At 49.1% G+C, this 25135-nt stretch overlaps 1 protein-coding gene across 6 annotated transcripts in view; it reads right to left on the bottom strand.

Annotated features, from left to right (window-relative positions):
• Nucleotides 1–24007, bottom strand: part of DOT1L (DOT1 like histone lysine methyltransferase) — a 94708-nt gene extending 70701 nt beyond the window's left edge. For all 6 annotated transcript variants that reach the window (XM_063160855.1, XM_063160860.1, XM_063160861.1 and 3 more), the window contains exons 1-4: nucleotides 23909–24007; nucleotides 6233–6276; nucleotides 3789–3863; nucleotides 1195–1258 (exon numbers count right to left, since the gene is read on the bottom strand). In XM_063160855.1, coding sequence (XP_063016925.1) covers nucleotides 1195–1258; nucleotides 3789–3863; nucleotides 6233–6276; nucleotides 23909–23989 — 264 coding nt within the window. In that variant the 5' untranslated portion in view covers nucleotides 23990–24007. The remainder of the gene's footprint in view (nucleotides 1–1194; nucleotides 1259–3788; nucleotides 3864–6232; nucleotides 6277–23908) is intronic.
• Nucleotides 24008–25135: the final 1128 nt, after the last annotated feature.

Below are 25135 nucleotides of genomic sequence, written 5' to 3'. Positions count from 1 at the left end.
AGAAAAAAAATCACGCTAAGCAGAAAAGTTGTTAAGTTTTAAAAATGTCTGCATCTCCCCTTGATAAAAACAAACCAAAAAAGGGCAATTCCAGTACTCCTCCTAAACTTTCCTGTGAAATTCAAATGGGAAGGAAAAAATTAAACCCATCAAGTTTGCCAGTTCAGATAGCAACTGCAAATGCTGAATCGCTGCTAATATTCAGCTATTAACCAACACAGATATGAAGGTGCCTGAATCCGAATAAGGACAAGCTTTTAAGGCTCAAAATATTTAAGAAAATCCCAGAAAAAAAGGCTGCTGCAATAATATTGCATATTTCGAATAATTCCCACAAGCACAGCAGAGAAAAAAAATCCACCTATGCTTTCAAGTTAAGCAGAATAGTAACATTATTCATTGTTCAGGTTTTGCTTCCTCCAGTTCAACCTTTTTGGGGGGTAAGAGAACCAAAAAGCTCATTAAATTGGCCTGAAAAGAGATTACATTCTACTTCAGCCAGTGATCCCACAGGCCAGAGTAGCTGAACTGTGGCAAGGAAATTCCTAAGCCATGGATCACTTCCACAACACACAGGAGAGTTCATATGGATTATTTAAGTACCCATAAGTCACAGATTTCCCTGTGCAAAAGTCAATCTATATGAGAAATCCCTGTGTTAAATGTAGATGAACCTTTCCTTCCTCCTAAAGATATGTCAGCTGTTTCCAAGTGCCAAAATAACAGTGCCAGAAGTGCACAAGGAAGAGGAGAATTTGGGAACAAAAAGTGGAGTTTAATTCCCTTTTTCTCTGTAGGAATATCCTTCCAATACTAACTCATTGACTGCCCAGGTGTGATCAAGAAAATAAGTTTAATATCAAGCTCAAGGGCCCCAAAAACTGGAAGTTCCAGGCTGTTCCTGGAGCATCACATTTCTCACACCTCAACTAACAGATAATTTCACAGGTGATAAATGGGAATTTTAAGAGATGCAAAAACCAATTGGCAATGTAAAGCACAACACTGAATAGAGTTGGGGTGGGTGTAAAGGTTTGCTCAATCCTTTTTTCTTTGCTATCCCCACTGAACTGATGTTGGACTGAGTAATGATGCAGAACTGAGGCAGGCACAGCTTTCTGCTGCTGTTCACTACCTGAATTCAAAGGTGGCACACAAAAACCATGGCAGGTTTTAGTCAAATTCAATACTCACCAACTGGTGGATGCTGTCAATGGCTCGGTTGTACTTGTCACACAGTCTCTGCATGCTCTCAAAGCTGGGGGGAGAACACAGGGGCAGCTCAAAACAGGCAGGTTTGAAGGTGAAATTTTGTGCTTTTCCATCCTCTTGGCTAGTAGCTATTTAGGGTTTGCTTTCCTCAGGATATGTAATTACATACGTAGATTTAAGTCTTTGTTTCCTTTAAATAAAATCCCCATTAGACCCGGAGTATATGACAAATAATATTAGTTCCTTTATTTTCAGTCATACTTTGAGTACAGCCCTTTTTCCTGGTAAACTTCTGTATTCTCAGAACCTCTTCTCCATATTTTCAGCTGCACAGAAATTTAAGAGCTGTGTACATTTTCCTCCTTTTTGCTGTCATCTCTCCACAATAATCAGTCCTGAGACAAGCAGATGCTTTTCCAGAAATTCACCCTGGGACTGAAAATGCATTCAGAGCCAGCACAGAGCCTAAAGCATCACCTGTCAGGGATTGCTCCATGGGCTGCCTGGGATTATGGTCAGCCCAGCAGATGCCCTAATGACACAAACTGAGAGGATTAAATCAATTCATCTCAGGCCAGGAAAGAAAATATATTCCTGGGGACATCAACGGCTGTGTAACCAGACCCACAGAGCAGAGCAAAAACAACACAAGGAGTTACAGCAAGGAGTGACATCATTAACCATGGGCATTCCCAAAGCTGGCAAGGGGACATCAAAAGGGACACTTGAGATCTTGTCTTGATCCTCAGGGTCACTACACAGGCCAGGACACCTCTCCCAGGAGCTCTCCCAGCTGCCTGTGCTTGTTTCCATGCTGGAAAAAGGAAGAGGCTGCAATGGGGTTTGTCTGCATTTCCATAGCCTGCTGCTGCTTCTCCTTCACATCCCTGCCTCAGCCCATCTGCTGCCAGGGATTTTTCCAACACATTTTCTTCAAAGGAAGAAAAAAAGACTGAAATCTTTACCAGAATTCCAGTCCATTCACTTTCTTGAAAAGCTGCAGGAAGATAGTGGGGGGGTGACTTTGGGGAACAGAGGGATTTCCCTTTTATTCAGCATTGCTGCCAACCACACTGATGGTCCCCAGTGAAACACAGCCAGTGAGGATGCCAGAACCACAAAAATACAGTGATGCAGCTGCTGTGAGTAATCCACAAATCCAAATTAATGGATTTTAATGGGATGCTTGACCTTGATTACTCCTTTTGCATTTTCCAGGAGGAAGGCAGAGACTAATAAGTCTTTCAATGAAACAATAAAAATTGAGAGAAAAGGGAGAAACACCTTAAGTAGATCATGACAGAAGTATCTGGTGATGGGGGGGTTTAGGTTGGGAAAGGTTCTTTCCCCGAGGCTGCTGGGCACTGCCCAGGCTCCCCAGGGAATGGTGCCGAGGCTGCCAGAGCTCCAGGAGCTCCCAGGGGTGCTCAGGGTGGGATTTCTGGGGTGTCTGTGCAGGGACAGGGCTCCACTGATCATCCCTGTGGGATCCAGCTCAGGCTATTTTGGGATTCTGCTCACACTAACGCAGTTTCATCAGTAAACTTTCTTCTAACAGTTTAATCATTCTGTACACTTGGATAAATTCAGTCTTTCCCATGAAGGCAACCAGGGAGGTTTTTGTAAACTGCAGCTTGAGCATCCTCCCTTTTCCCAGTGTCAGTGGAGCCAAATCCATGCACAGAACCTCAGAAGTCTCCACAGACACAGCACAGCTCAGGATCTGCCTCTCCCAGAAGGGGAATATCCCATAATTAATTCTGAACTCCATGGAGCTGAGGCACCTCAGAACCCCTCCAGCTGCCCACAACACTCCTGGAAATTTCACCTTTGAATTCAGCCCCCAGCCAGCAGGAAAGGGAGGGAGGGGAAGGTGCAGCTCCCTCTGCCACCCAGAGAACAGGAGATTCTCCTGCTGAAAACAGGAATTCCTGGTTACTACAGGAGCAGGAATCATTGAAATTCCCATCCTGGCCATACTCCCTGGGAATTTCAGTTTTTAATTCAGCCCCCAACCAGCAGGAAGGGAAGGAGAGGAAGGTGCAGCTCCCACTGACACCCAGCTCTGCCATGGCCTGCTGAGAATGGGAATTCCTGGTTTCTACAGGAGCAGGAACCATTGAAATTCCCACTCTGGCCTTGCTCCCTGGGATTTTCACTTTTTAATTCAGCCCTCAACCAGAAGGAAAGGGAGGGAGGGGAAGGTGCAGCTCCCTCTGCCACCCAGCTCTGCCTTGGCCTGCTGAGAACAGGAATTCCTGGTTACTACAGGAGCAGGAACCACTGAGATTCCCAACCTGGCCCTGCTCCAAGGGTGCAGATACCAATCATTGTTTCACAGTGAGTAATTCAATGTACAGCAGAGCTGCACTGGAGCTCGTGGAGTTTCCAATTATGTCCTTAATCCAACTGCCTTTGCCAATGTTGCTGTTACACATTTCCTACCAAAATAACTCCAGCAGAGCCTGAAGCCAGTTCTGAGAGAAAACTTCTGTTGGTAGTGTCTAAGAATAACCAGTTACACACTGGTTCACTACACCCTCAACTCCTGCTGGGAACAAAAACATTCCTCTCACCTTTTTGTATCATAGTCAATTAAAACATAGTTTTCCATGGCAAGCTTGAGATCTGGGATTTCTTCACAGACCCACCTAAAAGGAGAGAAGAAATAATGAATAGAGGTATTGCCAATTAGGTGTAATAAGGTTATTTGTCTCAATTTGGAGTGCTTTGCATGAAGAGGACACTGCAGCAGCCCTGGGAGCTCACAGGAATTCAGGATAAGGCAGACACCATGGGAAACTGCAACAGTTCACATTTGTACTGAATAAACAGCAAGATGCCTGTAGACACTGGCAGGAGCATAAAGCTTCAAAATGAGGTGATAAATGTATTCCACGTGTCTAAAAATACTCAAAGTCATGGCTGATGTTAATCTAACAGAAAATGCAGAAGTGCAGCATTTCCAAAGAATTCTGATGCTGCAGGAAGCTTTGACAGGGCTGAATGTGGAGAAGACATTTCCCACAGCAGCCCAAAAACCTTTCACCAACCACTCAGTGCCAGGATGTTCCCTGGGGAGTGCCTAAACTGCTCTCACACCTTGCACACCCAACCAAACCAGATTTTTAGAAGTTATTTTGCTAAAAGACCCCTTTGATACTCTGAATTAACAGAGCCCTGTGTGTTGTGGCCAGCAGAAAGGGGCAGCACATTCCCACTTGCAGTGCATCCAACAATGGCAGCTCACAGGAGAGAGCTTCACTTGTGCAATGGAGGAAGATTAATTCCCTTCAAAAGCAATTTAAAAGCCACAGAAGCTTTGCACACAAATTTCCTCCACAAATATCAAATTGGAAAGCACTGTCAGCATCAGAAAAACCCACATCACAGGATGAATTCCAATAGGAATCACAGAATTTCTTCCTCATGAACTTTGCTCCATTCTTCACTATTAAAAAGGTGAATAAAAAAATACTGAATATCCAACAGTTCTGTTCCTTCTAGCTGATTCACATATGGTTAATAACTAATAACTACACAAGCCAGTGAAAACCTGAACTTTGGACATGCATGGCTGGCCATTTTCTGGTATTTCACATCTCCCCAAAAAGCACCAGGGCTCAGTGGGGTGGCTGGAGTGGTTGGTGCTTCTTAAATCCCAGGAACAGGCAGTCAGCAGCTGGATCCTTGTGTCCAGGAATATTCCATTATTCCACTGCCTGACGAGATAAAGAGATATTGGGATATTCCCTGCACTCTCTCACCAACACTTTCACAACACTGTGGGCACTTTGCACAAGGCAAAGACAGCACTTCTGACACAAAATTCACTCCAGAAAACAGTTGTGAAACATCACCTGACCCAACTGCTTCCTAAGACAGCTTCCCTTTGCCTCCATCCAGCACAGAAAGCACAAACCACTGCAGCCACCCCCTCTGAGCCCCTTGGAAAGGGGCCCAAAAATGATGCCACAAAACCCCAAAACAGAGGATCTTATCCCCACCAGTCCAAGCAAACTGGCAGCACCATGGCAGCGCTTTGTAGATAGAAAAAGAAACTCCTTTAGGAGAAAATGTTCAGCTCCAGCCTCATTCCACATCCTCTGCCCCCACACCATGGGAAATGCTGATTTCAGGCATGTGAGTGATGGTATCAAGCACTTGGCTCTCTCACACTCACACTGGCAGCACACAAGGCTCACTGCTACCTTTGCCTTTGCCATCTGTGACCAGATTTTGAGCTCAGGTGGTTCTGCAGGTAAAACAGCTCCTCCCTCAGCTGTATCTGCACCACCCAAGCACTAAACCCTGCTGCAGACACAGCCCTGAGCTGAGCCAAGGGCAGCCTGTGAGGATCCACAACAGTTAACAAGAGCAGCTTTGTAATGGGGGTAACTCATCCTCATCCCTCAGGTGGTTGGGGAATTCGTGTAGCATTTATTAAAAGTTGTTCTTTGGCAAGTCCCCTCCTAATCCTGCTGAAATAACAGCAAGTCATGTCCTGAGAGCCTGTGTTGGGAAATCCTCTGACTTCCTGCTCCTCTCAGTTGTCTTTCACCTTTATCCTCCCATTTTCCCCACGCTGTTCCAACTCTATCAGCAGGATTAGGAGCAATGCTACAGGGAGATCATTGCCAAACAACCCAAATGCTGCAGGATCACAGCAACAGGGGAAACAGAGAGGGTGGCCAGAGGCAAGATCAGCACATAACACATCAAGCCAAGGATGTTCCCTTAACCTTGTCTGTCCACAGCTCAAATACCAACTGCCACAAGTACTAAACTGAGCACCACCACTCATTTTGAACTCTGTTCACAACAGAACGGAATATGGCAAAACAAAACAAAAATCTTTTTGGTAGGGAGCTCTGTATTGCAGCAAATTTAGCTTAGAAAAATAACTCAGAGGTGCTAAATGGCAACTGCTGCCCTCCTGTGTGTCCTGAGCCCAGCCATCCCCTCCCAGAGCTGCAGTGAGCACAGGAAGGGTCCCAGGCAGGCTGCAGCCAGCACTTACCGAATTGTCTCAATGATTTCATGAGCAGCATCGTGGTGTTTGTCCTGAAATTAAACAGAAAAAAAAGACACATCAGGGGCTATTTGTCAGGAGTTTACAGAAATTAAAAACACATTGTTTTTTAGGATACAGGTGCCAAGCATACAGGGAAAGGAGTGTTTGAATTCCACCCATTAAAGCCATCAAAATGAGTCCTCTAAGGAAAAATAAGGTTTAAGGAAATAAATTTCTCAAGTGTCTCTGAACTGCCATTCTACCCATTTCTCTGTCATTCCCTGCAGTCAGGACTGTGTGGTTGGGGATTGTGGGACTGAAGCCTTTGGGGTTGTTGGGATGCAGCAGGTACTTCCCTGCAAGCTCCCAATGAGCAGCTGATTCCCCTGGCCCAGCATCTGGCACAGGCTCCCAGCTCCAGATGGGCAGTGAGATTCTTGCACAGGGAATGGCTTTCCAAAATAAAGCAGCCAATAAACAGTGGGAGCAGATGTCAGTGCAGGAAAAACAGCCTCAGAGCACACAGAAAAAGGCCTGGATGTGCAGCCCTGCTCATGAGCTGAAAGCCAAAACACACCAAACCCTGAGCAGCACACATCCACAGCAGGGTGAGACACTGAGGTTTGCTGATTTCATTTGGGAGTTTATTCAGGAGCAACAGAAGCACAAATTATTACAAATTCATGCTAAGAAAGAGCTCTTGGAGCTGCATTTATATGCAGCATTGTACAAAAATGTTCTATTTTAGGGAAGCCACAGGAGTTCCTCATACACATTGATGGATCCAGCCTTGGTTACCAGAGTCCATCTGCACCAAGCTGGGGTTATATTTAGCATTTGTTTCTGCAAGTGGCTTTGACCTTTTAATTAAGAGTCTTGTATCTACAGCCCTTCCAGAAATACAAGTGCAAAGGCTCCTTCAAATCATTTCCCTTGCTTTGTGCTGCAGAAATGTCATTTCTGTAGTTACCAGGGGAAATTCTGTAGCAAAGGGCAGAGACAGGTAACAAAGCAGAGGACTGGGGGCAGGGGAAGGAAAGAAGAAAGCCACTGATGGTTGATAACAGCAAATGGTTGGATTATCTCATTTTCAAGACATGGAAGGACATGATCTGAGTCAAATTGAAGCATTTTCCATCATTATCTCAGCTTTCCTATTTTCAGGAGGAAACACATTTCCCCTTGTATAACCTCTCCATGCACTTGGGATCAGCCAGGCCTGCAGAAGTTCTCATTCCAATAAATTTGTACACAACCCTTTTTAATGCCTAGTTAAAAATCTCAGGACAATTAGGCAAGAATTTCTGAGCTCTGCCATCCTTCCAGTGCCTTAAAGGGGCTCAGAAACAGAAGGGAGAGGAAATTTTAAAAGGGGAGTTAGGGACAGGACGCAGGGAATGGCTCCCACTGCCAGAGGGAGGGATGGATGGGATATTGGGCAGGAATTGGGTGGGCAGGCCCTGGCACAGGGTGCTCAGAGTAACCTGGATCAGGGGTGTCACCCTGTGACTGCCCCTGGATGCCAGACAGTGCCCAAGGCCAGGTTGAATGTGTCTTGAAACATCCTGGGATGGTGGAAAATGGAATTAAATTATATTTAAGGCGCCTTCCGACCCAAACCAGTTTGGGATTCTCTGCTAAAGCTATGAGAGAATATTATTCCACCAGGAAAAAAACCTCTTCTTTTCAGATGACAACAAGTTAACCCCAAATCTAGAAGTCACGAGGAAGGCTAAGCCAAGAAAACCAAATTATTCCAGTTGCAACACGGAGAAGGAAAATCAGCCAACAACAGTAGCCAGGACATTTGGGATGGATCACACAGAGCCTGAGCATTGCCCTAGGCACATTTAACAACCTGCTGCTGCCACAGCAGCACCAAACAGCACAGAACAGATTTGGGGCTGGGACAGTCCAAACCCTGCAGAAAACAGCAGCATCCATAATCCAGTCTCCCAGGAATGTCAGGTAATTCTTCTGATAAATGTTGGCCTAGAAACCAGGGAAACAATCAAACTAAAACCTGCTCCTGCCTCTCAGTGCAGTGCACAAATAAAAGAGAATGTGTTCTCTCCTCTTTTCTCTGTGCACTGAAAGGAGGGGACAAGGAGGGAGGAGAACTTCTCTTTCTTCTCATTTCTTATCTGCCAAGTGTAAGAATAACCCAGGACAGCAGCTCATCCATAAACATCTCCCAGAAATGTTCATGTTTCACTCTGTGCAGAATTATCCCAGCAGAGCCCCCCTGGCTGATCCAGCTCTCCCAGTGAACTCCCAGTGTTCCTGAAGGGTCATAATTTGCTTTATCAACACAAGCACATTGACCAGAAAAGTGAATTCAGGCTTATTCTGGCAGAACCATTTCCTGGGAGGAAGTTCTGGGGTTGGACACTTGCAGTGAGAGCAGAGCACATGAGAGACCCTTGCTCCTACAGATCTTCATGAAAATATCCCTCTAAGTGACTAAAATTGTCTAAATAACAGACTCTTTTGTCTTGGGTTAAAAACTTAAAAAAATCAATCTAAGAAATAATAAATTACAATTCACATCTACAACTACAGATCAGCCAATCTAAGTGACTTTGCACAACCCCACATGGAAACTCCAGGCAGAAGGGGCCTTTGAGTTTAGTTTGTGACATTATCTGGGAATAAAGAAAGCCAAACCAGTTCCCCATCTACTGCTGCTGAACTCCCCATGCTGAAACACTTCCCAACCTTACTTCACTCTCTAACAGACTTTGGCTGAGCAGAGAAGCTCCCAAGGTCTCAAGCAAGTCTTGCAAAAGAATTAAATTATTTTTTTTTATAAATCCAGTAGGATCTCCTACATTTCTTCAAAGCAGAGCTGGCTGTGGAAAATTGATGGAAGGGGGAAACATATCTGAAGGGAATACAGAGTAGCTTCTCTTTTCTTAGAGAAACTTCCAGCCCCATTTCATTATTATGGTTGTTTGATTTAATCAGAAAGGACATTGAACAGCAACAGGCATCACATCTGTGTGCAGGCAAGTGGATATGGCACTGGCAGGGAATCTGAGGCAACCAAAAGGCAAATGGAATAGAAACTGTTGGATTATGCTCTTTTCTGACCCACAGATGAGACAGCTGAGGTGTTTTAAGAACTTTTATTCTATTTCTAGTCTCATGTGAAAGGTGAGACAATACAGATGTTATAATTCACACCTTCACAATTGGAAACAAACTATTTCCTAATTATAATACATGATAAACATTTCTTGACTTATCAGTTTTTGTCACACCGTGATGTAAATTGGTGATGTAAATTGGCCACAAAGCCAATCTAAAATTATCCCTTGTGGGTCCTACTACAGTGCATCTTTCACAGTTCTATTTCTCTAAACTATCTAATCTTATTTGTAAGGCCATCCTTTGAAACTTATTTCTAGTTCCATTTCTCTCTCAGCAATGTCTCTCCTATTCCATGGCATTTCTAAGTTTAAATACAAATACATCTCAAAGTTTAAATACAAATACATCCTATATAAACCTTCTATCAAACTTTAAAAGTTCTCTACAAATCCATTTCCCACAGAAACCTCCCCCAGATCCTGCCCCTGCTCCATCAGCAGCCCAAGCAGGTAGGGGGAAAAGGAAAGGGGAAAAGGAAAGGGGAAAAGGAAAGGGGAAAAGGAAAGGGGAAAAGGAAAGGGGAAAAGGAAAGGGGAAAAGGAAAGGGGAAAAGGAAAGGGGAAAAGGAAAGGGGAAAAGGAAAGGGGAAAAGGAAAGGGGAAAAGGAAGGATGGTGACTCCTGCTCTGCTGATCAACCTCACCCTGCTCAGCCAACAGCCCCCCCTGCACCCCAAAGGTGCCCTGAAGCTTCTCCCCTTCAGCCAGGGCTCTGATTTTGTGGGTTTGGGCTCAGTTCAGAGGGTTTCTATTCTTTTCCCCAGCTGCAGTGCCCATGAGTCAGGTTGCAGGCAGGTTGTGCTCGTGTGTCACGCTGGACTCTGACACCCACAGGGCTTTGGCAGTGGAAGCTGCTGGGGAAGAGCCTCCCACACACTCCATCAGGGCTGGAATCCCGTGTGCAGGAGCCTTTTGGCCCAGGCTCAAGCAGCCTCTGTGCTCTGTTCCCAGTCACGAGATGAGATGATGCCAGCACGGTGCTCCCTGTCACAAAGAGCAGCTCCATTCACCCTCCTCCTGCTCCAGGCTCCCCTCCCTCCTCCCTGCACACTACGTGCTGCTCCTGCCCTCTGTGTACTTTCCAATGTTCCTGTACTTATGTTGTCTGAGAGGCCCTTGGAATCTTCTGAGCCACATAAATGGAAGCTTTTCACAACCAACCTTATCTCTTTAATGTGGAAAGTATTTAAAGTAAAGAGTTGCAGTCTGAAGTAATTATTGAGACTGCCCAAAGCTCTTCACAACAAGATTTAAACAAACCAAACTTAAACACACGCTGAGTTATTGCAGCCAACCCTCTCCAGCTGAACTTTTCACAGAGTTCTGGTCTTCAACCTAAACACTGAATTTTAAATTGAAACGTGAGTTCTCAGAGAAAGTTCAATAGTTTTTGCCAAGATATTTCATTGGAAAAAATAACAGAAAGAAAGCAGACACTTTGTCAAAAGTCATGTCAAAGAGCATCCAACATTTTCTATGGAAAAGTGGAGCAGTTTCAGCCAGCAGGACTGAACAGCTTCACCCTTCTGTTTCTTACAACAGGTTTCTCCAACCACACATTCCTACAACTCTGAGTACAGAATTCGGAGCCAGGAACAGCCCCAGAGCTGGAACTGAGCACAGCAGAGTCCCAGCACACAGAGCTCCTGTCCCACACACACAGGGCTGGGTTCTCCTGTCCCACACACACAGAGCTGAGATCTCCTGTCCCACACAAACACAGAGCTGAGATCTCCTGTCCCTCACACACACAGAGCTCCTGTCCCACACACACAGAGCTGGGTTCTCCTGTCCCTCACACACAGAGCTGGGTTCTCCTGTCCCACACACACAGAGCTGGGTTCTCCTGTCCCTCACACACACAGAGCTGGGTTCTCCTGTCCCACACACACACAGCTGGGTTCTCCTGTCCCACACACACACACAGATGGGTTCTCTTGTCCCACACACACACACAGCTGGGTTCTCTTGTCCCACACACACACAGCTGGGTTCTCCTGTCCCACACACACAGAGCTGAGATCTCCTGTCCCACACACACACACAGCTGGGTTCTACTGTCCCACACACACACACAGCTGGGTTCTCCTGTCCCTCACACACACAGAGCTCCTGTCCCACACACACAGAGCTGAGAGCCCCTGTCCCACACACACACAGCTGAGATCTCCTGTCCCACACACACAGAGCTGAGATCTCCTGTCCCACACACACAGAGCTGAGATCTCCTGTCCCACACACACAGAGCTGAGATCTCCTGTCTCACACACACACACACAGCTGGGTTCTCCTGTCCCACACACACACAGCTGGGTTCTCCTGTCTCACACACACACACACAGCTGGGTTCTCCTGTCCCACACACACAGAGCTGGGTTCTCCTGTCCCTCACACACAGGGCTGGGTTCTCCTGTCCCACACACACACAGCTCCTGTCCCTCACGCACACAGCTGGGTTCTCCTGTCCCACACGCACACAGCTGGGTTCTCCTGTCCCACACACACACAGCTGGGTTCTCCTGTCCCTCACACACAGAGCCCCTGTCCCACACACACACAGAGCTGGGCTCTCCTGTCCCACACACACAGCTGGGTTCTCCTACAGACACCAACTCCTGTCACCCTTCAGGCCATGGAGTTTGGACCACAGAGAAATTTTTAAGAGTTCAATCTTTCCCTTCACCTTCTCTTAAAACACATCTTTTGTATCCTGCAGATAGGAGAAGCCCTAATGTGTCATTTGAAAGCCAAATAAGACAGTGACCCAAGTCTCTTTCCAAATATGTAGATTGAAGCAATCATCATCCTTTTCTATAATCACATTCTTTGCTTGTGAAATAAAATTTTAAAATCACCAATATGACCAGAACTTAGTGTGCTGGGCACTGCCCAGGCTCCCAGGGAATGGTGCCAAGGCTGCCAGAGCTCCAGGAGTGTTTGGGATGCTCAGGGTGGGGTTGTTGGGGTGGCTGTGCAGGGACAGGGGCTGGATCAATGATCCCTGAGGGTCCCTTCCAGCTCAGGATACCCAGCAGTACTCACAGCTCTTCCTTGGCCACCAGGGTGAGAAAACCAAAGCAGCCCAAATAATACCCCAATAATAACCCCAAGAGAACACAGTGTGCATGCCGTGATCAGCACCAGCCACAGCTCAGTAATCTGTGCACAACTTTCTTCCACAAAGCACCAAATTCCTACTAAAAGCAGCCAAATCAGACATTTCTACAGAACACTCTTCAAGGGCAAGGTAAGGTACAAATTAGAGTTGGCAACATTTTTGCCACAAGTTGGCTGTTGGAACAGTTTGTAACTGCCCCCCTGTAATTCCCCAACACTCCTCCTCCAGGTGTGGCTGCTTTGGTTACATCAAATCTTCAAACTAACATCCCTTAAGATACTTAAATGGCAGGATTTTGAGTTAATTCTGTGTTCCAGTACCATATCCCAGACTCCTGGGTGTGTTTGTACAGAACAGTTAACCCCCAGTGCAACAATCCATAGTCCAAAGTGAATCTATAACCTAAAGCAACAGTTTTAAATGTTCTGGTTTCCATCCTCAAACACCAAGAATTTGTTCAGTTAAATTGGGCAGCCTGCACTGCCTGGAGGCACAAATCACCACCCCAGTGCCCTTCCAGATTTACATCTTTTTTTATTTGAGTTTTTCTTATGAAACTGTGCTTAGCCTTGGGGTAAGCCTAAATTGGGGCTTGAGGGTGAACATCATATTTGTCTGAATTTTATTTCCCCACATGCCAAGCTGCACCTCACCCAGGTTGGACAGGGCTTGGAGCAGCCTGGGATAGTGGAAGGTGTCACTACCCATGGCATGGGTGGCACTGGATGAGTTTAAGGTCCCTTCCAGCCCAAACCTGGGATTCCATGATTCTCTGAAAGAGGGATCTTTGTGAGATCTGATCATCTACACAGCACAGGTAGTGAAAAGTACCCCAAAATGCCTGCAGACCTGAGCAGCAAACAAATGGTTTGAAAACATGGATCAGTTCTTGTAAAAAACAAAATATAGCTCAGACCCTTTCAATCTTGCACTCTCCCAGCACCACACACAGACTTTTATGACCCCTTATCTCCTCTTCATAGGCAGGAACATTTCTGGGCACAGCTTTGGCTGTCCAGACTAAACTGTCCCACAGCAAAGCAACCCTTGCCCTTTCAGAGCCAGATCTGGCTCACCAGACCATGCTTCCTCCCCTAAAAACAGGCCAGGTGACCAAAGCAGCTCTTCAGAAATGTGAAAAGCAGCTGTGGTCAAGCAGGGGCAGAGCAGGCAGGACAGATCTCCCACAGCTTTCCCCTGCCCACCAGATGTGTGAAAACCAAAGCTGAAACAAGGCAGTTACAAATAATTCAATGTGTACCTTTAATGACCTGCCTGGATACACTTCCAGCCCTCCAATGTAACAGCAGCTCCTCCCAAATCCTGGCCACTGACCCCACTCGTGGATTAACAGAAGTCACGGGGATTTGCCAAATTCTGATCTCCACATGACCCATTTAACTTGCAAAACAAAAGAGGTCAGTGCCACCAGCCCCTGGGTTTAAAGAACAGCTTGGTTGCCTGCAGTGGCAGCTCTCTCTCCCCAGGCAGCAGTCCATAAATCCAAAGCAGAGGATGTTACAGCTGCAGACAAGATGGTGAGCAGAGATCAAAAAGATGGATTAGGAAAAGCCAATCAATCTTGCAGAAGGCTGGTGGGACAAGTGCCTCTTTCAAGCCCCTTGCTTCCCTCCATCTGGTGAGGATGATAAGGGTTTCTCTGGACACCAGCAAAGGCAACAAGAGCCACTGCAGCTTTTCTGGGAGCCAGGAAAGATCCAGCACTCTGCACAGCACACGGATGCCCTCACAAACCTGGGATTTCAGCCTGTCACCAGTTTGTGTTCCTCCTCCCACAGGGTTCAATTTCACTTAACCCCCCTAGAGAGACCCCCCAGCACATCCCCCTGCCCAGGGCAGCTCCATGGCCCACACACCTGAACACAAGAGGGTCACAAGAGTCTGAAAAGCCGAATCAGCTCCAGCCCTGCAGCAGCCAGGAGCTGCTCAAGGAGGGAGGATCTCAGGCTCCATGTCCTGCCAGCTCTGCCTTCCAGCACTTTGCATTTTCAGGTGTTTGCCTTGTGCTCAAATGCCGGGAAGGGGAAAGGGGAAAGGGGAAAGGGGAAAGGGGAAAGGGGAAAGGGGAAAGGGGAAAGGGGAAAGGGGAAAGGGGAAAGGGGAAAGGGGAAAGGGGAAAGGGGAAAGGGGAAAGGGGAAAGGGAGGCCTGCTCCATGCAGTATTCCATATTGGATAGCAGGACTTGATTGAATGTTACCAGATTTTACCCCAAATCAAGTTTGAGCCATTTTAGCTCCCATAGCAACAACCATAGCAGTTTTTCTTACCAAGAGAGACAAGGATCAGTCTCCTCTGAACCACCCAATTACTGTCATTCCCTTAATCAAGAAAGCACAGGGACATTCACAAGAATACATTTTTATTAGAATGTATAAAAAGAGATCTCCTGCAGAGAACACCTTGTAACCATCTTTTCCTCCCAGTTCCAGGGAAGGAAGAGCTCCCAAGACTGCATTTGGAAGCCCATCTCCCACACAGCAGGAGGCAGACAAGCCTGAGGTAGTTTCTAGGTTACTGTCACACAAAACCAACTGGAAAACATCGTGGTCACCATGGCCTCCTTAATGGCTACATAAGGACATTTAAATAAAAAAGAAAAGGTTGCTCCAAGGTCCAAAATAAACTAACAAAGGAAACAGGCATTGAGAAAGAAGATCCAAACTGCTCTGGATAATCATTTAGCATGGTTGCACCAGGGACTGCACTTTCACTGCTGCTGCTCCAAGCACAGAAGCAGCTCTGCCTCTGCACACAGCAATCCCAACTGTTGCTACGGACACTGCACAGATGCAGGAGGGAATGGTTCCCCTGGTACTGCAGGAGGGGCTGGCTCAATCCATTAACATGCAATCAGCCTGCAGGAGTGGTGGAGGCACACAGGACAGCCACAGCAGGATGAGCCAGACAAAAGAAGCAATTCCACTATGCAGAAAGGCAGTTTAAAATAATGTTTATGTTAGAATATATAACATAAACAGAATACATGGGGGAATGCAGTGATTCTGGTAAATCAGCATTCACTGCTGAGTCCCACTGCCCTCCCAGGTGGGTTTCAGGCAGTGGCACACCCTGCCCACACCAGGGCAGCTGCAGGCAGGGGGCAGAGGCTGTGGTGAGCCCAGTGAACCCAGCACTGTTTGTCTGGGACTGCTGGGCTTTCACTCCCTGGGGCAGAGGAGGCAGCCCTGCCACCCTTTCACAGCCATTCAACCCCACCCAGCCACCTGCCCTGCCACCACTTCCCCAAAAGTCACCTCTCGCTCTGTCCCTGTGCTCTCACACAGCAAAGGCAGGGGAGGCCTGAACTAAAACCAAACCTTGGTGGGGTTTTGGCTCAGTTCCCTTTCCACCACTGCTCCAAGGGTGAGAGCAGCTCAGCACAAGGGAACAGAGATGACAAGAGTCACTTTTACCTGCAGGTGTCCCAGCCACAAAAAAGCTGCACCAGCAGGGAAATACCCCACCCCTGCAGCACAGAGAGCTCAAGGCACCTCTGATCGTCCCCACTGCCACAAACAACCCTGCACGCTGAACCCAGGGGAAGGAATCAACACACAGTCCCAAAACTGCTGGTGCTGAAAGCAGCCACCATCTCCTTCTCAAGCCCAGGGTCTTCCCACAGCCTCGGTGGGAGCTGGGAGGAAGCTCCTGGCACAGCCTGAGCCCCATCTCCTGCAGGGAAAACTGGCAAGACAACAGCTTAAATAACCACTTTATATTCTGTAAAGATAACTCAGGCTTGGACAGCTCAGAAATTCTGTTCCTACTTAACACACATAAATATTCCACAGAACAGAAATTAGCAGGAAAATTTTGTGCTCTTTTTGAAGCTCACTGGGCATGGAGCTTTGGTACCAAAAATATATATATATATATATATCTATACACACCCATATATGTTAAGGGTTTTCCTTTTTAAGCTTCAACTTGTGGAGCAGAGCAGTGATCCAGTAGAGGTTCTGAACAGCAAACATCAACTTCCAGCCACCAACAATTTCCACAAGTTTTTGCTTTAGACTTATAAATGACCCTGCAATATTACAATACATTCTTCACAGATTGCAGAATTTCACATGAGTGTTTGCTGTAATGAGCAGGGGTGGAAGCCAAGATCCACAAAGACTCCAAACCCAGCTCCAGGGGTCAGAGGCCACCCTGAGCCAGCACCTGATCTCCCAGGTCTTGTGGGATGTGGGAACCAGCCCAGTGAGAATCCCACTGAGGAATGAATGAGAAGCCTCAAAAGCTCACAGTTGTTAGAATTTTACAATTGTCAAATACTAATATTGCTGAGCTCCAAAAAGGAAATGACACATTAATGACAAAACCTCAGGAAACTGGCCTTCACAGGACACAGAAAATAACAAGCACTATTAATACTCATTCATTTTTACTAAGAAATTTATATCAGAACTTTCTGTAGGATTGGTTCAGAAAAGTTTTCCAATGTTTCATTTATCTGTCTGCAGTAGTTCCTTAGACTTTTCATCCAACACTACCAAGTCCATTCAGTGTAAATGTTTAGAAAACTCTCATTCACTCGTGAAATGAACCAAAACAAAATACTCTGAACAGGAACTTTTTCGTTATTCACTGATCTGCTCCTATCTATGAAACCATCATTTCCTGCTGTAAAATACACTCACCCTTTTCCTATGCTCTAAAAATAGTCCCTGCTTGATTCAATAGCTCTAGCAGCATGTGGCCAACTTTCCTATTCAGTTTTATTTCTTGTTCCTCTTCAGAGTTAGTTTTGTCTTTAATAATTACCATGAAAGTAAATATGTTCACAATTCCCAACATGAACTTTTCCTCCCTCTGTGGATCCTTCTGTTAGGAAGGAGAAAGTAATTGAAGCAAAAATACGTTGAGACAATTTATGATTATCAATATGTGATAAAAGACACAAAAAAATCACCCCACCTCTGGTCCTTGTGTTGATCTTTACAGTGCAAAACTTTAATCAGACAGTTAAAGGTTAACTCAAAGCAGGAAGGAAAAAAAGCAAATCAATGAGAAAGGGGGAAAAGAAAGAAGGAAGAGTACAAAAGTAGACATATGGATGTCTGGGGAGCAGGGTGATTAAATCCCCCATAAATCTCACATACCAAGAGGTAAGATGTTTTGCCTAAATTCCCAGAGGCAACACAACTCAGTCCCGTATCTGAGCCTTGAAAGGATAATCATCTCCATATATAATAAGGCTGCCACGAAGGACAAGAGCTGGAGCTGCATGTGGGGGCATGGATTTCCCTTGGCACACTGAAAGCTTTCACTGCTGTGTCCAACTGGAGCTGATGGGTGAATTTTTAGGTAGATAAATCTGAATTGCCTGGGCTGGAACTTTGGCCTGGACAGGAACATTAATCCTCACTCATCTGCTGATGAATGAAAGGGGGGAAACAAGCAATCCTGGACAGCTACTCTGTCTTTCAACAGTTACCTTTCAGATACACCAGTTATATAAAAAAATAAATACTAGTGTGGTCTTTAAGATGCAAGACAAGAGACCAACTTTCACTTTTCAAACTGGGCAAAAAAAAATTGTCTGTTAACTGAACTCATGATTTATCTTGTATCCAACGGGTCAGGGCTTGGAACAAAGGAGTTGGAGAACTGAACAAGCACCGATTGTCACTCAGGGCAAGTTCTGCTTCAAAGGGTGAAGCCCAGAAGGGAAGTGCTCTTCTGTGCTGCCCACGTGCTGCACAATTAACGCTGCAGGGCTCTTGTGAACCCCAGGAGCACATCCCTGAGTCCCTCTGGCACTGGGGAAAAAGGGCAGGGAAATGATGTAACAGTGCCAGCTGTGTGATGTGCTGGGCAGCACAGGAGCCCGAGTGCTTCTGAAATGACTGAGTCAATATTTCAATATTTCCCAGCTTCACGCTGCGTGCTCTCCCCACTCCAGGTGTTTTTACAACTGGGGAGGGCAAACAGAGAGAGAGAGAGGTGCTGAGAAATCGGAACTGCGCTCAATGTTCAAACCTTTCCTTCCCCAGACAAGCTTGTTCTGAGTGATTACTCATCCCCACAAGCATTTCCCAACAAGCTGAAGCAACAGGGAAACCCCCCCCGGACTGTGCCGAATTTCTGGGCCATTACTCAGGGGGTGAGGAGGTTTTTGCCTGGCAAAGGCAGAGCAACAGTTTCCTCCTGTGCCTCCTCTGTAGGGCCGGCTGCCCCGGGCAGAGCCTGACTCACATTTCACAGAGCAGGGCGGGGGGCCGCCTCTGAACACACTGCTACATTTTTTTTCCAGCGATCCTGTTCCCAGAGCTGCCCCACAGGCACCAACACTCCCAACCCACAGGGAGGATCAGTGGGGCTTCACCTTCCCCCTCCAGCTCAGGCTGCTCCCAGAGAAAAGCAAGGAGCACGTGTAAAATGTGTTTTCCATCAGCTCATCCCACTGCAGGGCGGTGGGGTGTGGAATAAGGAGCCCACGGGATGGGTCTGTGGCAGAGGGAAGGATGCACAGGACCACCCTCAGCAGCAGGGCAGCTCCAACCCCAAGGGAACAATTCAGCTCCTTCCCAAAATCACCTACAGCACCATCCTATGGCACTGCCACACCTGCCTCCATGCCTGGGAAGTCAAAGGCAGGCAGCACAGAAACTCTTCCCAGGAAAGCTGAGTGAAACGCACAAAAAAAGAGGATTAAATTCTCGGACAAGGTTTGGTATTCATCTCCACCGTTGATCTTTAATTTCAAAGGTGACAATCCCCTCTGGGCTGTGATTTTCATTAACACTCCCCGCCCTTGAGGTCTCCCTGCACAGCACAGCACATTCCTTTGGTGACAGAATGGTATCAGCTGGATAAGGAAAAAATATAAATAACCAAAACCCACACCCTGCACCCTCCCACCTGTACAAAATCTAGTAGTAAGAAGCTTGTATCCCATTACTCCCAGCAGCAGCCACACAAACACCTCCAGGTGCAGGGTGATGCTCTGACAACACTCAATTAGAAAATGAGAATTTTCTTGCCATCACAGCTGAGTGGAAAGTCAGCAGTAACAATGAGGAACACAAACAAATAAATTAATTATTCAAGCCTGACTTCTCATCACAGGCGCTGATTTGGAGGTTTAAGCTCCAGCAGCTCAGGGCAGAGGCACCTCACCCTGGTAATATTGGTAATATGTGCACAGTGGCACAACCAGGACTGTCCATTCCTGGGGGACAGAGTCAAAGGCTGGAAGAAGGGAATAAAATTGGTAGATAAAAAAAATTGGTATTACCATATGGTAACTAGGGCAGAAGATAAATTCTTGGCTGTGAGGGTGGTGAGGCCCTGGCAGAGGGTGCCCAGAGCAGCTGTGGCTTCCCCATCCCTGGAAGTGTCCAAGGCCAGCTTGGAACAACCTGGGACAGTGGAAGGGGTGGAACAAGATGGGCTTTAAGGTCCCATCCCAGCCAAAGCATTCCATGATCCTGTGATCCCATACCCAGAGCACAACCCTACTGGCATTCCCAGGGGCTGCAGGAGTTCCCGGGTGCTGCCACAGCTCAGCCCCCACAAACCCCACAGGGAGAGGGGAACACAACCCACAACAACCTGATGCACATGGACACTTGTAGGGCCTTCCAAGGGAATGGCACCCAGCAGGGATCACAGCACAACAGGCACATGGCTCATGCTGGACCTGGAAGGGACTGGCAGCCTATTGAACACAGCAGGCAGCAGGGACAGGACAGGGTGCCACAAGAGCCCTGCACAGCCCTCAGCACCTGCCTGTGCCTCCTGTGCCCAGTGGCACTGAGCACTGCCAACCCGCAGTGCAGGCCCTAAGGAGAGCAAAATGAATGAAGCACAGTGTCCTTCCTCTCTCTGACACGCTGCAAACAGGCTTTTCCACATTCACCAACTCTCTGCTGCAATAGGGTGCAGCCCAGCAAACGTCGATTTTGGTGACAATTATCAGCTTCAGCAGCTCTGAACCTCCTGTTGCTCAGCTCCCTGTGCAAGCAATCCCTCCCTGGTGCCACAGATTTATCAGCAGAACCCTGCCAGACCAGGCTGTAGAGCTGATCCACCCCACAACACCCCCACCCCTTTCTCCTCCTGCACACACAACAGCCTGCCATTCTACACAGGAACTCGTCAGGAGTTCAAAGTACAACCTGAGACACCTCACAGAGCAGGCAGGCCTTACTGTGGTATAAAATGAAAAATCTTCACTTTATACTGTGGTATAAAATGAAAAAATCTCCAATTTAAACCTGATTCATATTCAAATTAAACTATAGCAGAAGTCAGAGACAAGAATGAACTATTTCAGGAAAAATTCTCAGGGGAAACAACTAAATATCTGCAAGTCTTAAAACTACACAAGGGGACTTCACCCCTTAAACCCTTCAGATGTAAACGTGAGTACCAAGATATGCTTAGCAACACTTGAAGTGTGACTGAAAATGTCATTAGCCTATTTAAGACCAGTTAGATCCATTAACTCTGGTCTCTCACCCAAACACTTCCTTTATCGAGGCCTGTATCTTTCGTAGTGCCAAAATTAAAATTTTAACACCATATCCCTTGGTCTCTTGACAACCTGGCACCAGCAAAAAGTGGGGCAGATACGTGGGAGCCGAGGAGTTAACCAGCCCACAAAAGAGTACACTCACTTCAGCTCTGATTAAGCGGGGCAGTCACAAAAACAGAGGTCAACATCAGAAAATATTTTGTGAGTCATGAGGAGAGATTACTCACCATGCACTATTCAACTTACTCATCGCAGTGTGGCACGGCCAGCACGGCTCACCACGGCTTCATTAGGGCACCGTGGCCTTTCCTTTGAGGCGGCGGAAGGCGGGGGAAGGAGCCGCACTTTCAGTTTTGTGTGGGAGCCAGTGGGAGGCTGGAGCTGCACCACCGCCGCCGCTCTCTCTCCTCCCACGGCCCTAATTAGACTCGCAGGGAAATACATGTTTCACATCAGCCTCCCCGGCTCTTTTAGCATCCCAACAAGCGCCGGGTTGTCAGCCGGGCTATTATCCGGGCTCAGCAGTCTGGAGAGACCCCACTTTTCCGATTATACAGCAGCCCAGCAATAAAGAGACGCGGTGTTAACGCAGGCGTCCATTAATGGGAGAGACCAGCCTTCAACGCAGCAACACTGACGCCACTAATTTAAGATGTAGTAAGGGCATAAAAATAGCCAAGTTACTCAAGGCAGGGTTACATCACACCGCGGAGCCCGGGCACGCAGCAGGTTCACACTACGGAGCCTCGGATGTTGGGAAAGATGACTCCGCGCCACTGCTGCTGCTCTCACCAAAAATAACCTGAGTTTCCCGTTCCCTTTCCCTCGGAAAAACACATCGCGCAGAGTACAACAGGAAGCAACCAGAACGCTGCTAAATAAAACTCCTTGAATCAGCATGGTGTGGTTTTGTTGTTTTTTTTTTTTATTTTCCCTCCTCTCGGCTATCCCACCTTGCTTCCTCGGCAGCACGGGCGGTGAAACTAAGAAATGTTCTGCTTACGTCAAAGCGAGCCGGGCTCCGCCGGCAGCTCGGGGCCGCGCCAGCGCGGGGAAAGCGCGGCTGCCGTTCAGCAGAGCACGATGTCAGCAGGCCAAGCGCTGCCACGGGCACGGGGATTTGTTTGCAGAGCCCCGGGGCTCAGCCGGAGCAGGGGAGCGCGTGAGTGCGAGCACGCCTTGGCCGCAGCGCTCCGCTCCGCTCGCTGCCCGGCTCCCGGAGGAACATCCACTCGGGAATGGCTCTGGAAAGGCGGGCAGTGCCGAGCGGACGGGTTAAGGGCAGGATGTTTGGGGTTTGTGGTATTTCGCAGTACATAGGGGGTGACAGCCCCCTCCCCTCCGCCCAACACCACCACCACCATCCGCATTTCTGATTAACTGCGAAAAAATTCTATTTATTCTGCCATCCTCAAAACCAGCTGCTCAAGTTTCCCCAAATCAGCTAAATCCTTATTTCCCATGCTGCAAAACACACGTTTCACCCCTAAAATAAAGGGCAGGGGGGTCGGTATTTCGGTTTTTAAGCCCGTAGTAATCTCTGTGAACAGACATAAAACCATCTCTCCCTCCCAGAACAATCCCTATCCCGCGTAATCTTTAACCTCCGCTTCACACAACCCGCTCGGAGAGGGGAGGGGGGGGACACGAGTTAATATTTGGCGAGGAAAACCGAAGCCGGCCATCGCTTGTACTTTCAGTTTCTGACAATTTGAGCGGAGCGCGCGCCCGCCAACACTGACAGAGCTGCCCAAACAGGAAAGGCTGCGCTTAACCAGTGTGTGTGTGCCGGGAGACACGCCGGGAACAGCACTGCATGGAGGATGTTTTGGAAAAGCAGCACGGCCACAGCGGCAGCCCCCGAAAGGCAGGCGGCAGATAGGAGCAGGCAGCCGTCTGCCCCTGCCACGAGCGATATATTCCTAATCGCTCACACACAAGCGGCGATTGCCAAAAGCGAGCAACAACATCAGCAGTATCAGCTGCCCCAGCCTGTGCGTCCCAGCGTGTTCTCGCCGGGAAACGGCTCACGTACAACAGCACAGCCTGGAACGCAGGGATAATCAACAGTGCCTGCGCCAAGTAAACATATAGAGAGACGTTCTGCCTCTGCAAACTGCGCTCCGAGGGGCTACGCGCAGTTAGGGAGAGAAATTGCTCAAGGGTTGATAGGAAGCCTACACACATCCAAAAATACCCTCCCCGGAGCCTTTCGCCTCTCGTGGGATTGTCACTAATTTGAACATGGACATTGTTATCAAGGTCACACATCGCTCGTCCGGGCTCGGGAGAAAGTCAGGCAAGTTAGGGGAAAACGCCGCGCGGTAGCTAAGCAAGGACAAGTGACATTTTATTTGGAAGCACGAGGACTGCGGCTGGCTCGAATTCTACTCGGGATAAATAAAAGGGGAGCTCCAAGGGCACGGCTGGAGGGGAACTGGCGGCAGCCCCAGACCCACAAGCGCCGCTGGCCGCTGTTTATTCCCCCTCTGCGGCTGGTGCTGGGGGTCCCCACGACCACCCGAGGCCATCCATAATTTAAGCGCTATTCCCCCATCCAGAATGCCTGGATTCCACCCCGCTCGCAGCAGCACCGGTTATTAACCAGCTACACGAGCCCAGCGCGAGGAAAACACGAAAACTTTTCATTAACCAGTCCTCCTCCTCCCCGCCCTTCGGTTTAGTCAACCAATTATAAAATGAAATTGGGGATTTGACTTCCAGGCGAGCAGCGGCGGCACCCGGGGCCGGGGCTGCGGGAGGGTTCCCTCACGGGGGGCGATCATCCCGACGGATCCCGGGAAGGGCCGGCGCTGAGGGATCGCCCGGCGGCTGCCAGGGCCGGGGCAGGGCCGGGGGCGCTGACAGGGCGCGGGGCAGGTGTGGGGCCGGGCCATACTCACGTAGACGGGCAGCGGCCAGGGGTACACGGCGGGCTCGGCTCCCACGGGCGACTTCAGCCGCAGCTCCAGCCTCTCGCCCATGTCGGCAGCCGGAGGACGAGGCGGCGGCGGCCCCGCACCATGCTAGAGGGGCCGGCCGGGGCGGGGTGCGGCGGCCGGGCCGGGCCGGGGGCGTGGGCGCGGTGCGGCGGGCGGGGGGCGGCGGGAGCGGCGGGGAGGGGCGGCCGGTGCCGGGGGGGCGGCGGGTCCCGTCCCTCCCTCTATTGTCGTTGGCGGCTCGCGGGGCTCTCGGGCGCCGCCGCCATCTTGGGCCGGCGTGAGGCGAAGCACAATGAGGCGCCGGGGCCGGGCCGGGCCGGGCCCGAGCGACGCGACAGACGCGGGGAGGGGGCGGGCGGGGAGAGGGGCGGGCGCGGCCCCGCGGTCCCTCCCCCCTTCCCTTCCCTTCCCTCCCCTCCCTCCCCCCTGTCCTCAGCTGCCCCCGCGCCGCGCGCGCTCCCGCGGCCTCTCGTGCGCGCGCACCCGCAGCCATTCCCCCCTCCCCACCTGCGGGCCGGGGTCGCGCACGGAGTGGGGGGGCTGCGGGGACGGGACCCCCGGGCAGGCCGGGGGGACACCGGGGTGGCACTGGGATGGCACAGGGGTGGCACCTGGCAAGGAGAGCAGCACCGGCTGCGGCGCCAGACACATGTGACAGGCCAGGGTGGCACATGGGACACGAGAGAAGGACGGGCTGCAGTGTGACACGCGTGTGACAGGAGCCGGGTGGCACATGGCACATGGGAGCAGGACAGGCCATAGTGTCACACACATGTGGCAGGGCCAGGGCAGCACATGGCACACAAGAACATGATGGACTGCAGTGTGACATGCATGTGACAGGGCCAGGGTGGCACATGGGACACAGGAGCAGGATGGGCTGCAGTGTCACATGTGTGTGACACGGCCAGGACAGCACCTGGAACACAGGAGCAGGATGGGCTGCAGTGTGACATGCATGTGACAAGGATGAGGGCAGCACATGGCACACAGGAGCAGGATGGGCTGCAGTGTGACAGCCGTGTGACAGGGCCCAGGTGGCACATGGCACACAGCAGCAGGATGGGCTGCAGTGTCACATGTGTGTGATGGTGCAAAATGGCACACGGGCACGGGAAGGGACAGGCCACGTTGTCACACATGTGTGACAAGGTGAGGGTGGCACATGGGAGCAGGAGGGTCTGTAGT

Source organism: Melospiza melodia, chromosome 7 (assembly GCF_035770615.1).
Source record: "Melospiza melodia melodia isolate bMelMel2 chromosome 7, bMelMel2.pri, whole genome shotgun sequence".
NCBI lineage: Eukaryota > Metazoa > Chordata > Aves > Passeriformes > Passerellidae > Melospiza > Melospiza melodia.
The sequence above is the reverse complement of the archived record's forward strand: the minus strand, read 5'-3'. Positions and strand labels throughout refer to the sequence as shown.